This window comes from Lissotriton vulgaris, chromosome 8, assembly GCF_964263255.1.
Source record: "Lissotriton vulgaris chromosome 8, aLisVul1.2, whole genome shotgun sequence".
Taxonomy (NCBI): Eukaryota; Metazoa; Chordata; class Amphibia; order Caudata; family Salamandridae; genus Lissotriton; species Lissotriton vulgaris.
Genome location: NC_141696.1, coordinates 1,000,859,146 through 1,000,875,628, shown reverse-complemented (window position 1 = coordinate 1,000,875,628; position 16,483 = coordinate 1,000,859,146). Strand labels below are relative to the sequence as shown.

The 16,483-nt window shown below is 51.1% G+C and overlaps 1 protein-coding gene across 1 annotated transcript in view; it reads left to right on the top strand.

Annotated features, from left to right (window-relative positions):
* The window catches only part of PIBF1 (progesterone immunomodulatory binding factor 1), a 797,165-nt gene extending 790,262 nt beyond the window's left edge, over positions 1-6,903 (top strand). Inside the window, exon 18 of the mRNA XM_086933412.1 lies at positions 6,543-6,903. Within this exon, the coding sequence (XP_086789538.1) occupies positions 6,543-6,596 (54 nt within the window). The 3' untranslated portion in view covers positions 6,597-6,903. The remainder of the gene's footprint in view (positions 1-6,542) is intronic.
* The last annotated feature ends 9,580 nt before the right edge of the window (positions 6,904-16,483 follow it).

The following is a 16,483-nucleotide window of genomic DNA, read 5'->3' as shown; positions in this document are numbered from 1 at the left end:
GGATGCTAGGATGAGTTTGTGGCTTAGTGCGTCACCCCGCAGATTGGCCTGCTGCAGGCTAAACTGTTTGATGTATTGACGTTTGTTTTGATTTTGTCCCAACAATGAATTGTGGGGGGAACTGTTAAAGGTAGTTACAACTCACACCACCCCTGTACCATCAGTGCAGTTACCCACTAACACGTAGTAAAAGGCAGTATCTAGCCTGTGCTGTATGTCTTCTATTTGAGATCTTAGGTGACCAGCTTCCACAGATGAATGTGGTTTAGGTTGAAGAAAAGGATAGATGTAGCTTACACCACCCTTCTACGACACAGTTGAAGATGAAGATGACCTTTGCCTCTTAATATTGCTGGACCTCTCAGATGCCTATGACACAGTTGATCTCTGCAATCCTCCACACCAATCATTGACATTTTAGTTCCACCCAATTACAACATCATCAGACTAGACCGAGCTAGAGCCGACAAGTCGGGGGAGGCATAGCCTGCATACATCGTAGCAATATCTCTGTAAGCAGAGCCATCTCCCCATTATTCCAGTCATGCGAATACATGTGCCTTAACATCACTAGCAAGAGTAAACCTGTCTGCTCTCTGCATATCATCTATCACCCACCAGGTGAGAACCTCGCCTTCACCGAACACTTAATGGACATGGTATCATCATACACGGGGCGACAAAACACCCAAATATTCCTCAGAGACTTCAATCTCCATTGGGTTGATCCTAATGATACAGCAGTGAACAGTCTTAAGAATTTCCTTGCTGACCTAGACCTAACGCAATTCTGCAACATCCTAACACACGACAAAGGATCGATTCTGGACGTATTAATCTCTAAAACAGGCTCCATTCAGCTAGAGTCGATCCTACCCTGCGACTGGTCAGACCATCACATCATCACTTTCACCATTAAGGAAACGGTGAAACTGAACTCAGCCCAATCCACAAGACCAAAAGTGTGGAAAAGAGATCTGAAAAAACTTAATCCCAACACCTTGCCTTCCTCCTGTTCCAACCTACTGTTTCCGCCCGCAGGATCTTCCACAGTTCACGATCTCACCAGCCACTACCTCTCGACCATGACATCAATAATAGACGAGGTAGCACCACTGCAACTAAAAATAGTCTCTCTGAAAGATTCTAAACCTTGGTATAACGGTATACTCAACGAGGACTGGCGCTCACTCAGAACTGCAGAACGTGTCTGGAGATCAATACCATCAACCAACCACCAAGATTCTCAGGACAAAGAGAAACATATATTTCCGTAAGATCAAGCGCACAAAAGCCGATTTTTTTCAGCCTTCAACTTGACCAGGCAAGAAACCGTCCCAAAAAACTCTTTGATCTGAACAAAACCCAATCTAAGGAGGCACCTCATCGTCCACAAGAAATTGAATGCTCCCAGCCATACTGTGAAGAATTCTCCACCTTCTTCACCCTGAATACCGACACCATCAAGAACGACCTCCTAAAGGATCTAACCTTATACGCGAGACCGAATGCACTAACCTCTCCTGCTCCCAGAACCACGCCATGCCAACTCCCATCAAAGTGCAACCCAAAAAATAATGCAGACTGGTCATCATTTTCTTCCTACTCCAAAGTTGCTTAAGGCAAAATTCTCAATGCATTGAACCCAACCAACCACTCTTTTGAACTGCTTCCGGCAAATGCAGTCAAAGACCTTACTCCACTACTTCTACCTCTCTGGTCCAAGATCATAAACCGTTCACTTCAACAAGGATGCATCCCAGATACCCTCAAAGTATGTCAGGTTTCACCCATTCTAAAGAAGTCCACGGCAAACCCCACAGACCTAAACAACTATCGCCCTATCTCCAATATCCCTATCTTAGCCAAGCTGCTGGAAAAATGTGTGCATCTACAGGTAACGAGACATATTCCTCACTTTGACCTTCTCAACCAACACCAATCAGGTTTCCATGCTGGCCATAGCACAGAATCAGCCATGACACACATCATTGACGATGCGCTGCAAATACTTGACCAAAATAGATCCTGTCTACTCCTCCTACTTGACCTCTCTTCGGCCTTTGATACGGTCAAGCATGAGAACCTGTTAGACCTCCTGAAACACAGAATGGGCCTATCTGGGGCAGTGCTAAGCTGGTTCACTTAATTTCTCCAAAATCGGACAAAACAATTCAAAGTCAATAACACCCTGTCCAAGCCCGTCCCAGTAACCTTGGGGGTACCGCAAGGATCCGCACTATCCCCAGCACTGTTTAATCTCTTCCTGGAACCTCTCACCGAAATTCTACAAACCTCTAACGTGCATATCACATGTACGCAGATGACACACAGCTATACCTCAAGATACACACTCTAGAGGACATCAAACTACTTAATTCAGCTCTTAGGAATACCCAAACTTGGCTGGCAGAAAATCATCTTAAATTGAACGCCATAAAGACTGAATTCCTACTAATAGCTCCACCGGCTCAAATCCCGAAAATGCAAGATTAAAACGTGGATATTTGACAAATAATCCACCTCCCCTTCCTAAGCGCCTTGAAACCCTCTGGGTATGTAGTGCGCTATATAAATGGTATGACTTGACTTGACAATGCGTTCAACGTACAACATACCATTGTGGACTCAGCGAAGTCACTTGAAATAACTTTAGGCAGTAACCTCAACATGCAAAAGCATATCAGCAATGCTACAAAGGAAGCTAATTTCCAGATAAACACTTTGAGGAAACTGAAACCCTTCCTACCACACAATGACTTTAAGCAGGCAGTACAAGCACTGGTTATAACCAGAGTGGAATACGGTTGTGTCTCCCTCTGTGGCCTACCCAAAGCATCAACTGCACCTCTTAGAGCCTTAATCAACGCCGCAGCAAGACTCATAACTGGATCTAAACGTAGCTCCCAAATCTCCCCGGACCATCAATCCCTGAACTGGCTACCCCTAGAGGCGAGAATTCAGTTGAAAATTGCACCCAGTTAGCTGGCACAGAAACTGACAATCTCTGGTGGGTCCAGATCCTCAAGAAACGCGGAAAAATTACTACTGAAACCACAAAAATTCCAGAAGTCTAAATACTCCGGCGACGTCATCCCAGCGCCAACGACGACAGACGCGGAGCCGCAGACGACGCCGACCGACGCGCACGGGTACTGCTATGCAAAAGTTTCCGGATCCAGTCTGACGCCTGGGGATATTCTAAGGTAAGGAGTCTAATACTAACTACTGTTTCTTACAGATATATTGTTACCGAAGGTAAGTAACTTGTGCGTTAGTGTGTGTTAGAGGTAGGTATTTCAATAGTGAAAAAACAAATGTATGGATTTTTCACTATTAGGACATATAGAACTTAAGAGTACATGTCTTACCTTTTAAATACATTGCACCTCCCCTCTAGGCTGCCCAGGGCCTATCCTAGTGGTGCTTTTTGTGTATAAAAAGGGAAGGTTTGCATATGGCAAAGGTTTATTTTGCCAGGTCGAATTACCAGGTTAAAACTGCACACACAGGCTGCTATGGCAGGCCTGAGACATGTTTAAAAGGCTACTTAAGTGGGTGGCACTGTCAGTGCTGCAGGCTCACTAGTAGTATTTAATTTGCAGGCCCTGGGCACATGTAGTGCCGCTTTACTAGGGACTTACAAGTAAATTAACGATGCAAGTTGGACATAAGCCAATGTTACTATATTTTAAGGAGTGAGCACATGCACTTGAGCACTGGTTAGCAATGGCAAAGTGTGCAATGAGAAGGCCAGCAAAAATAGAGGAGGAAAGCAAAACGTTTGGCGGAAGACCACCCTAAGGCTGACAGGTGTAACAATCTCCCACCCTCCTACACATTCTTGAGTCGTGAATGGGATTCACCTGCAATCTCCTTCACTGATTTACCTCCTGCCTTTCCAACCGACACCAGTTTGTTCTCCTGGGCACCTCCGAGTCACAAAAGATCCCCATCACCTGTGGAGTCCACCAGAGTTTCATACTGTCTCCTGTCATCTTAAACTTTTACATGGAGTAACTTTGTGCTCTGCTCACAGATTACAGCATCGAGATACATCAGTATTGTGCTCTGCTCACAGATTACAGCAGCCAGATTGATCAATATGCCAAAGATACACAACTTTTCTTTAAATAACATTTATTGATGATTTTAATAAAGTTATATATTTTCAAGTGACAAAGACAAAAGATGGAACAGAGCAGAGTACGCATATATGAGCAGGACGTGTTCGCTTTTGGCAGATCATTTCATTAGAAGATTAAATGCATAGCTCTCTTCTCTTGCATCTCACTCCACCTCAGTAATTACCCTGCTGGTATCGGATTTATGCGGGTCACTCATGTCCCGTTCCGGATTTGAAAAAGCATTGCACAGCTCCCTCCATTCCCTAAGGTCCTCATCCAGTCTATCATCTCTACGGCTCAATTTCATGTGGGATTCTTCTGCCAGCGTCCACTTACGCACGTCCTTATTACACACATCGGGGGTGTGCTGCCCCATCCATGTCATGGCAACCCTACTGTTCGCCAACAGCAACTATTAAAGCTTGTAGGCTATTTTGCACTTCCTGTGTTTCTTAATGTGTCTGTAACACGGGGACGGGGCCGGGAGTAAACAAACCTCTCAGCACAGACTGGTGCTGTGTTGATCTGACGTCCCCTCCCTCTCTGCCCCATTACCAGCATGAGTGGAGCAGTGGAGAAGGCAGTCTGTGGGCTGTGTCGGACGAGCAGGAGGATGCCTGCTCCTTTAACTGGCAGACCCAGGAGAACGGAACTCCGCCCCCAGATGACGAAGGTTTCTTCCGATTGAGTAAAAGGACGGAAGAAGACGTGTTGGCGTGTGACGTCACCCTCGGAGGTTCGAGTGAGGGAGGTTGGAGAGACGGAACGAAGGAAGGAGCGTTTGGAGGAGACGAAGAAGAAGATGAGAGAAGCAAGCCAGGAGGCCAACGGTTCCACGCAGCGCCGTGCCACACTCGCGAGGGAGGGGTGTGGCTGCAGCAGGTATGGCAGCGTTTGGCGGGTTGGGTCGGGAGACGGGGTTCTTCTGTTAAGTAACCTCGTGTAGGGTATTTCTTTCAAACGACCGCCATACAGCGTACCGTTGCTAGTGTAAATATTACTCACTATTTCAGCCTGTCGTTGCACTACAGCCTGCTTGCTCTCGTGTACAGCACTGTAGCACTGGTGTCCCCTTCACTTCCCTGGTTCCCCTATGGGCAACTATAGTTAAAGACCTCTTCCTGACGGTCTGTTATTGTTTTCTTTTGCACGGCTGAGTCCAAAAGGGCTATCATCTCAAAAGAAGTCCAAGGCCCTGAAAGAAACTACGGAGAAGATCCCCAAAGAGAACATATCCTCAGGACTGCACAGGGACAGAACCCTTAAGCCATCACGGATCCCGGGGCCTTCCAAAGAGACAGACTGACATCCAGATATAAAAAGACCTTAACAAAAATAAAACCTTACCTACCCCGATCTAGCCTCCGGTCTGGCCTTGCCAGTGTAACCAATTCATGTCATGTCGTGCTTATCCAATTTGCAAACTGCCCTTAAGACCCTTATTGTGTACCTGTATGTGTGAAAATGCACCATCTTTTCACTTTTTAAAGTAAACGTTTTGAGTGCCATTTGGCGCTGCAGACACGCGCGGTTTGGTTCCTGGCGCACAGAGACCCTCCACTGCCGCACACAGAGGAAAGAAATTAGAGGGAACATTGATCATGTCTGGTGCTTTTTGGCCTAGCCACAGACAAGATCCCATCAAACTGCAGACTAAGAAGTGTAAGAAAGAAAAAAACAAGCCAACAGGTCTTTCCCATCTGTGCACTCAGGGTTTGGAACAACATCCTCGTATCCATTAGGACTGCCCCAACGTTGTTTCAATGTTCTTTGGGGGGATTTCTATGCTTGGGCTGATGGAGTAAGGCAGCTCCACCTACTTGGCCAGAGGTCTAGGTGCTTATGTCACAAACATAGAAATCAGAACAAACCTAACTGAAAACTAATCCAGGCGAGCTTTAAAAGTAACTCAACTTAACTTTAAATTACAGACAATTCAATGCAACATTTTCTTGAAGTATTTTTCTGTTCTGTTCATTTTCCCAAGTGTGAAATGTTCACTTTGATCAAAAGTTCAAAGACAGCTAAAATAAAATGCGCTAAGACCCTTTCAGCATTTTACTCTGCCTCGAAATACAGAATGTTGGTAACCTGATCGTTTTAAAAAAAATAAGAAACGAACTTGAATGTTTTTTAAATTGATGTGCTAACCTTTTGTTCTGCTTCTCCCGGGAGAGATGTGTGCGTGTGCTTTGATAAACATATGTATATTTGACTTAGACATTTAGAACCTTTTTCCTGCTCGCAAATATGACCTGGACAGAATGCAAGTTTTTTTTATCGGCGACTTAAATTTTGACACAAAACTGTGTTTACATTCTAAACAAGCTTGTAGTGTTTAACAAAAATACCAATGTTTATGCATACACGTTTTTGTTTGTTTTCTTACACAACTCATCTGTTCTGCATTTGTAGACAAATAAAGAAGCTCCTGATTGGTACAAAAAGCTCAAACCGAAAACAGGATGAACGTTTATCCAAGCACTGGCAACACAGGAACATTTCTTCAGAGAAGACAATTTGCTGAATGAAAATGAACTGTGACCCTTATCATTTGTACTCACTATTGCGAGAACAATCAAGATTCATTTCATATTAGTCTACTCCCCTACTTATCACATTCTCTTTGAACGTGTACAGTTTGTATTTAGATATTTAATTTCAGTGCAATGTGTTTTTTTTTTATCCAGCTTTGAAAATTGTCTTTGGTTGCAAAAAGAATGTAGCATATATGTTATATGTTGGCAGACGATTAAAAAAGTATGTTTTTAATTCATTCATTTTACTGAAGTTCTATTCTTTCCCATTTTTTTTAAATTAAACTATGGCTCTGTCAGTGTTGGCTCTAGTGGAAAGCTCTGACAAAACCACTAGGTCTGCCTTTATTATAGTGCATGCACCTGGCAACATGCTTACAGCCATGGATAGACAATACATCAAGCACATATTGTATTTTATTGTAATTTCATTTATATATCGCTTACTACCCCTGACGAGGCGTTGAAGCGCTTTTTCGGCGAGTAGTATGCTGCTCCGGGACCCATAGAGGATTAGTGTTGAATTAGTATAGTGAAACATGCAAATCTGAAAGAAACAGGTTAGTATTAGATTCCTTACCTTAGAATATCCCCAGGCGTCAGACTGGATCCGGAAACTTTTGCATAGCAGTACCCTTGCGCGTCGGTAGGCGTCATCTGCGGCTCCGCATCTGTCGTCGGCGTCGTTGGCGCCGGGATGACGTCGCCGGAGTACTTAGACTCCGCCTTTGCGCGCTGACGTCAGTTCTTCTTTTCTCCGCGCCAGCAAGCGCCCATCCGGGAAAAAGTTGTACCCATAGTCAATTTTTGACAAACTTGTTCAATCCTTTTTGATCGTCTTTCGAAGTCTCTCAACTCCGACGGTGCCGGTAGGGATGCCAGGTTCAAACCCTGCACCGATTGTTGCCGACTGATGTTGGTAACCGACCCCCATCGCCGGTGCCTTCACTGTCTGGGCCCCGACCACGACGACCAGTCCTGCTCCGACTGCCGGGCCCTGAGGTCAAAAGCTAGACGGGAGCGGTCCCACAAGCGACTCTAGCTCCGGCAGTCAGCCCCGCGCCGCCCAAGGTCCCGGTCCGGAAGGAGGTCGAGGGACCGGTCGTGGGGCCGGAGTCACCACAGTTCCCGGAGTCGTCATCAGACTTCGGGCTCGAAGTCCTCAGGTAAGAGGCACAAGAAGTCGAAGAGGCGACATCGCTCTTCTGACTCCACCTGACGCTCACACGACGCGGCCGGGGGTTCGGGCGACACCGCCCCCGCGGCTCCGCCGGAGACGCAGGGGTCATGGCCTGCTCCATACCCGCCGGTCCCTGGGCAGAACGCAACGCCGGAGGGGATCGAGACCTTCCTCATGGCCATGAGGTCGCTCACTCCTCTGTCCAGTTCCGCGGCGCCTTCAGGTCAAGCGGCCCGACTGGGTCCCCAAGCAGGCTGTGTGCTTCGGCCCCGGCGCCGTTGGGTGCTTCGGCCCCGGCGCCATCGCCGACTTCGGTCCCAACGCCGCAAGGCCCCACCGGATCCGCCTCCGGGTCGTCGCTGGTTGACCTCACTACCTCGCCGGCACCAGCCCCGAGGGTGTCGCCCCCGGTGCCGTCCCAGGACGACGTCGTCCCCGGTCCTACCCTCGATTCGGGTCCAGCATCAGACCGTATTCAACACCGCTTGGAGATTTCTATTTCTATGACCCAGCCCCATCCTTTGAACCTGAGTACCAGGTGATGGGTGGCGAGGAGGATTGGGAGGGGTCCGTGGACCCTCTGGCACGTGAGTGCCAGTCTTCTCAGGACTGGACAGGTGAGCTAGGGGAGGCCAGTGGTCTGGACACTTCGCCCGACACTGGTTTTGTCTCCCCTCCTACCGTGGCTACGGAGGAGGGGGCTGCCTATAGTGTGGTGCTGACATGGGCTGCCAAGGCCTTGAGCTCCCCGTCGCGGCCGTGAGGACTACCCTCCTCACTGAGGTCCTTAAACCGCAGGCAAGCTCGGCCGATCCTCTGCTGCCTTTTAATGAGGTCTTGTCAGATGTTCTTCTGGGCACTTAGTCCAAGCCCGCTACAGGTCCGCCTGTAGATGGGAACGTGGCCAGGCGCCACCGCCCGCCTCCAGACGACCCTTGCTTCCTGTCCACCCACCCCACCCCCGAGAGCCAGGTCATCCAGGCCTCTAACTCCCAGACCGCATTCCCGACGGCTCCCCCGATCGGGAATCCAAGAGGTATGAGCAATACGGGAAAAAGGTATTCTCCTCCCTGAGTTTGGGGTTGCGGTCAGTCAACACCGCGTGCCTCTTGGGCCGTTACACCCACTCTCTGTGGGACACGGTCGCGGACGTGCTGCCACATTGTCCGGAGGGGTCCCAGACTAAACTCGGCCAAGCCCTTGCGGAGGGTCGAGATGCGGCACGGTATTCCATCCGGTGTGGGCTGGATACCACGGACTCACTGGGCAGAGCGATGGCAACGACGGTGGCGATTTGTCACCACGCCTGGTTGAGGTCCACCAACTTTTCGGCTGATGTCCAAAACACCCTTATGGACATGCTGTTTGATGGCCGTCGACGAGGCAGACCATGCGCTTGAGCGCTTTAAGGACTCCAGGGCTACGGCCAAGTCTTCGGGCCTCTTGGCCCCGCACCAGTTAATGGCTGCCTTTCGCTCCTTTTGTGGCCAAGGAAAAGGGCGCCCCCACACGTCCTGCCAGCCAAGGGTCGCAGTCCACCATCCAGCGTGGTGGCGGACGTGGAAACCGCCGTGGCGGCAGTCGGGGACAACGGTGAGGCCAGTCCACACCTACCCCTGCAGCATCCGCCTCAAAACCCTCCTAGTCCGAGCTTTCAGGCCCATGTGACGCCAGTGGGGGGCAGGGTTCGCCATCACCACCTCCACTGGCGCACTGTCACACCGGACAGGTTGGTGCTGCAAAGTCCGAAGGGGCTACTCCCTCCACATCGAGGCGTCCCCTCCAGCCATGCCACCGCAGTGCCACCGCAGTACCACCGCGTGTCGGGGGATCACTTGAAACTTCTACAAGAGGAAGTTACGGCCCTCTTGGCCAAGGGGGCCATTGAGCGCGTTCCTGGGCCAGAAGTAGGGTGTGGTTGTTACTACCACTACTTTCTGGTACCCAAGAAGGGCAAAGGGGGCCTACGCCCTATCTTGGACCTGCGGAACGTCAACGGCTTCCTCCGGAAGGAGAAATTCAAGATGCTGACACTGGCTCAGGTCTTAGCTGCCCTGGACCCGGGAGACTGGATGGTAGCGTTGGACTTGTAGGATGCTTATTTTCATATCCCCGTCCTGCCGGCTCACCGGCGTTACCTGCAGTTCACGGTAGGCCACGAGCCCTTTCAGTTTACCGTGCTCCCCTTCGGCTTTACCAGCGCCCCACGGGTGTTCACGAAAGTGATGGCGGTGGTCGCAGCTCATCTGCGCAGGTTAGGGGTTTCAGTCTTCCCCTACCTTGACGACTGGTTGTTGAAGGCGGGCTCGCCCCAGACAGTCGTCCGCAGCCTCCAGACTACGGCCTACCTCCTTCACCTGCTGGGGTTCTCCATCAATGTGCCGAAGTCACACCTGTGTCCCTCTCCGAAGCTCCTCTTCATCGGAGCGGTTCTAGACTCGGCGCAGTTTCGGGTTTATCCTCCCGAACAGCTGTTTCGGGATATTCAGGCTCTGATTCCGATCTTTCAGCCGTTATCCCGAGTCTCGGTCAGGTTGACACTGCGGCTTCTGGGGCTGATGGCCTCCTGCATCCTTCTGGTGCATCACGCCAGGTGGCGGATGCAGGCTCTGCAGTGAGACCTGAAGTTTCAGTGGGCCCAGCATCAGGGCAACTTGTCCGACCATATTTTGATCTCGGAGGGCACTACAAGACAGTTGCAGTAGTGGCTCATAGACCGCCATTGGGTTAGCGGCAGATCCCTCTCCCTACCCCAACCGGAGCACGTAGTTGTGACGGATGCATCCAGGAGATGCAATGGGAGAGGCAGAGATCAGAGGCCTCTGGTCTCCGGCAGAGTTCCGGCTCCACATCAACCTTCTGGAGCTGCGGGCAATCCGGTTTGCACTGACGGCATTCCTCCCCTCTGTCCGGGACAGTGTAGTGCAGGTGTTCACGGACAACACCACCGCCATGTGGTACTGCAACAAACAGGGCGGGGTGGGTTTGTGGACCCTGTGCCAGGAGGCTCTGCGCCTCTGTGCCTCTGGCAGTGGCTGGAACATCAGGGCGTGACCCTGGTGGTTCACCACCTGGCAGGTTCCCGGAACGCCAGGGCGGACGAACTCAGCTGCCGTTGCATGATGGATCACGATTGGTGTCTGAACTCGGATGTGGCGCACGGCATCTTTCTGCAGTGGGGAGAGTCTTGGTTAGATCTATTTGCCACCGAAGAGAACGCGCAATGTCATCAGTTCTGCGCGTTGGAATTTCCAAGGTGGCACTTGCTCGGCGACGCACTTCGTCGCGAGTGGAGTTGCGGTCTGTTATATGCCTTTCCGCCTATACCACTTCTGCCCAGAGTGCTGAAGAAGATCAGGCGCGACCGGGCCCAAGTCATCCTTGTGGCTCCGGACTGGGCTCGAAGGTTCTGGTATCCCGAGCTACTCAATATGTCAGTCGGTCCCCCGATCCGTCTGCCTCTTCAGGTGGACCTTCTGTCGCAGCAGCAGGGGACGGTCCTCCACCCGAACCTGTCTAGTCTCCACCTCCATGCTTGGAGATTGAGCGGCGGCAGTTGAGGCCATTTGACTTGCCTCCTGAAGTTTGTAATGTAATTCTGGCAGCCAGGCGTCCCTCCACTAAGTCGGTATGCGCCTGCCGGTGGAACAGATTTGTGGCATGGTGCACAGCAAAGGCTGTGGATCCCCTTTCTGCCCATCTTTCTGAAGTTCTTCTCTTCCTTCTTTCTCTTGCCCAGCAGGGCTCTGCTCTGGGCACTATCAAGGACTACCTTTCTGCCCTTTCGGCCTTCCTAAGGCTGCCTGATCAACCTTCTTTGTTCCAGTCCCCTATAGTAACTCGTTTTCTGAAGGGCATCAAGCACATGTTTCCACCTGTCCCTTTTGTGATGCCTCAGTGGGACTTGAACATTTCTTCAGAGAAGACAATTTGCTGAATGAAAATGAACTGTGACCCTTATCATTTGTACTCACTATTGCGAGAACAATCAAGATTCATTTCATATTAGTCTACTCCCCTACTTATCACATTCTCTTTGAACGTGTACAGTTTGTATTTAGATATTTAATTTCAGTGCAATGTGTTTTTTTTTATCCAGCTTTGAAAATTGTCTTTGGTTGCAAAAAGAATGTAGCATATATGTTATATGTTGGCAGACGATTAAAAAAGTATGTTTTTAATTCATTCATTTTACTGAAGTTCTATTCTTTCCCATTTTTTTTAAATTAAACTATGGCTCTGTCAGTGTTGGCTCTAGTGGAAAGCTCTGACAAAACCACTAGGTCTGCCTTTATTATAGTGCATGCACCTGGCAACATGCTTACAGCCATGGATAGACAATACATCAAGCACATATTGTATTTTATTGTAATTTCATTTATATATCGCTTACTACCCCTGACGAGGCGTTGAAGCGCTTTTTCGGCGAGTAGTATGCTGCTCCGGGACCCATAGAGGATTAGTGTTGAATTAGTATAGTGAAACATGCAAATCTGAAAGAAACAGGTTAGTATTAGATTCCTTACCTTAGAATATCCCCAGGCGTCAGACTGGATCCGGAAACTTTTGCATAGCAGTACCCTTGCGCGTCGGTAGGCGTCATCTGCGGCTCCGCATCTGTCGTCGGCGTCGTTGGCGCCGGGATGACGTCGCCGGAGTACTTAGACTCCGCCTTTGCGCGCTGACGTCAGTTCTTCTTTTCTCCGCGCCAGCAAGCGCCCATCCGGGAAAAAGTTGTACCCATAGTCAATTTTTGACAAACTTGTTCAATCCTTTTTGATCGTCTTTCGAAGTCTCTCAACTCCGACGGTGCCGGTAGGGATGCCAGGTTCAAACCCTGCACCGATTGTTGCCGACTGATGTTGGTAACCGACCCCCATCGCCGGTGCCTTCACTGTCTGGGCCCCGACCACGACGACCAGTCCTGCTCCGACTGCCGGGCCCTGAGGTCAAAAGCTAGACGGGAGCGGTCCCACAAGCGACTCTAGCTCCGGCAGTCAGCCCCGCGCCGCCCAAGGTCCCGGTCCGGAAGGAGGTCGAGGGACCGGTCGTGGGGCCGGAGTCACCACAGTTCCCGGAGTCGTCATCAGACTTCGGGCTCGAAGTCCTCAGGTAAGAGGCACAAGAAGTCGAAGAGGCGACATCGCTCTTCTGACTCCACCTGACGCTCACGCGACGCGGCCGGGGGTTCGGGCGACACCGCCCCCGCGGCTCCGCCGGAGACGCAGGGGTCGTGGCCTGCTCCATACCCGCCGGTCCCTGGGCAGAACGCAACGCCGGAGGGGATCGAGACCTTCCTCATGGCCATGAGGTCGCTCACTCCTCTGTCCAGTTCCGCGGCGCCTTCAGGTCAAGCGGCCCGACTGGGTCCCCAAGCAGGCTGTGTGCTTCGGCCCCGGCGCCGTTGGGTGCTTCGGCCCCGGCGCCATCGCCGACTTCGGTCCCAACGCAGCAAGGCCCCACCGGATCCGCCTCCGGGTCGTCGCTGGTTGACCTCACTACCTCGCCGGCACCAGCCCCGAGGGTGTCGCCCCCGGTGCCGTCCCAGGACGACGTTTCGGGATATTCAGGCTCTGATTCCGATCTTTCAGCCGTTATCCCGAGTCTCGGTCAGGTTGACACTGCGGCTTCTGGGGCTGATGGCCTCCTGCATCCTTCTGGTGCATCACGCCAGGTGGCGGATGCAGGCTCTGCAGTGAGACCTGAAGTTTCAGTGGGCCCAGCATCAGGGCAACTTGTCCGACCATATTTTGATCTCGGAGGGCACTACAAGACAGTTGCAGTAGTGGCTCATAGACCGCCATTGGGTTAGCGGCAGATCCCTCTCCCTACCCCAACCGGAGCACGTAGTTGTGACGGATGCATCCAGGAGATGCAATGGGAGAGGCAGAGATCAGAGGCCTCTGGTCTCCGGCAGAGTTCCGGCTCCACATCAACCTTCTGGAGCTGCGGGCAATCCGGTTTGCACTGACGGCATTCCTCCCCTCTGTCCGGGACAGTGTAGTGCAGGTGTTCACGGACAACACCACCGCCATGTGGTACTGCAACAAACAGGGCGGGGTGGGTTTGTGGACCCTGTGCCAGGAGGCTCTGTGCCTCTGTGCCTCTGGCAGTGGCTGGAACATCAGGGCGTGACCCTGGTGGTTCACCACCTGGCAGGTTCCCGGAACGCCAGGGCGGACGAACTCAGCTGCCGTTGCATGATGGATCACGAATGGTGTCTGAACTCGGATGTGGCGCACGGCATCTTTCTGCAGTGGGGAGAGTCTTGGTTAGATCTATTTGCCACCGAAGAGAACGCGCAATGTCATCAGTTCTGCGCGTTGGAATTTCCAAGGTGGCACTTGCTCGGCGACGCACTTCGTCGCGAGTGGAGTTGCGGTCTGTTATATGCCTTTCCGCCTATACCACTTCTGCCCAGAGTGCTGAAGAAGATCAGGCGCGACCGGGCCCAAGTCATCCTTGTGGCTCCGGACTGGGCTCGAAGGTTCTGGTATCCCGAGCTACTCAATATGTCAGTCGGTCCCCCGATCCGTCTGCCTCTTCAGGTGGACCTTCTGTCGCAGCAGCAGGGGACGGTCCTCCACCCGAACCTGTCTAGTCTCCACCTCCATGCTTGGAGATTGAGCGGCGGCAGTTGAGGCCATTTGACTTGCCTCCTGAAGTTTGTAATGTAATTCTGGCAGCCAGGCGTCCCTCCACTAAGTCGGTATGCGCCTGCCGGTGGAACAGATTTGTGGCATGGTGCACAGCAAAGGCTGTGGATCCCCTTTCTGCCCATCTTTCTGAAGTTCTTCTCTTCCTTCTTTCTCTTGCCCAGCAGGGCTCTGCTCTGGGCACTATCAAGGACTACCTTTCTGCCCTTTCGGCCTTCCTAAGGCTGCCTGATCAACCTTCTTTGTTCCAGTCCCCTATAGTAACTCGTTTTCTGAAGGGCATCACGCACATGTTTCCACCTGTCCCTTTTGTGATGCCTCAGTGGGACTTGAACCTGGTTCTTACTTTCCTGATGTGCGCTCCCTTTGAGCAACTTCACTCTTGTCCTCTCCGTCTTCTCACCTTGAAGACAGCTTTCCTGGTTGCCATCACCTCTGCCAGGAGGGTGAGTGAGCTCCAGGCTCTATCTTGCAAACCTCCCTTCCTGTCTGTGCATCCGGACAAAGTGGTGTTGCGTACAAAACCATCTTTCCTGCCCAAGGTAGTCTCTGCTTTCCACATCGGGCAGTCCATCCCCTTGCCCTCCTTCTTCCCGCCTCTGCATCCCTCCAAGGATGAAGAGCGGCTCCATCGTCTGGACCCAAAACGTGCGCTTTCATTCTATGTGGATCGCACACGCCAGTTCCGGGTGGATGACCAACTCTTTGTTGGTTACGTGGGTGCGAAGAAGGGACGGGCGGTGCATAAACGGACCATCTCTCGTGGGTCATCTTATGCATCAAGGCGTGCTACTCCTTGGCTAGAAAGGAGCCTCCAGTTGGGCTGAGGGCCCATTCCACTCGAGCCACGGCGGCTACTACTGCCCTGGGTCGGGGAGTCCCCCTGCAGGACATTTGCCAGGCGGCTACGTGGGCCTCGCTGCACACCTTTGCGAGGCACTACTGCCTGGACAGTCCAGTCCGGAGGGATGGCTTCTTTGGCCGTTCCGTCCTCCAGGATTTCCTGGTGTGAGTATTGGTTTGCAGACCCACCACCGGGGTTGGTATTGCTGGGGTATCTATTCTAAGGTAAGGAATCTAATACTAACGTGTTTCTTTCAGATGAACAAGTTACTTACCTTCGGTAACGATATATCTGTAAGAAACAGTAGTTAGTATTAGATTCCTTACCGCCCCACCCATCCTCCCCGTTCTGCAAACTGATACCTAGGTTTAAGGTTATTCCCCTTTCAGGGCCCTTGTTTCATTATCACCAGTGTTGGTTCTAGCATGGCTCTGCGTATCTGGCGCGGAAAAGCTGTAGCTAAGAACTGACGTCAGTGCGCATGGGCGGCGTCTAAGTACTCTGACAACGTCATTCCGGCGCAGACGCCGCCGACGACGGACGCGGAGCCAGAGACGACGCCTAACGACGTACAGGGGTATTGCTACACAAAAATTTCCGGATCCAGTCTGACGCCTGGGGGTATTCTAAGGTAAGGAATCTATACTAACTACTGTTTCTTACAGATATATTGTTACCGAAGGTAAGTAACTTGTTCGATTGGCCACACAATGTGGTTTTACCAGGTCGATAGATACGAACCTGTTCTCCTTTCTTCCAGCAAGGGGTGGCAATAACACTGTTCTTGATCCGTGGATTGCTAGCACAGGTACTGGTTGTCTGTATGAAGGCCCAAATTCCTTCTTGCCTGCGATTTTTTCTCTGACTATATCCCCAATCTTTGGAATCCAGGCAGGTCTTCCTGGGGCGAGTGGTTCTCCTTCAGTGGTCGTTGGCATCTGAAATGTGTTGCTTTGACTTTTCCTTGTTTTATTCAAGTCCTGCAAAACAGCCAAACGGTCTTTGATATCAAAAGGTTTTTGTTCTACCACTGAAGTGTGACGATCAAGGTCCTGGACAATCATTATAGTTCCAAAAAGGATTTTATATGGAGTGATTCCACCCAGAAAACTTCTTGGCAGATTGTTAAGACTATGTTG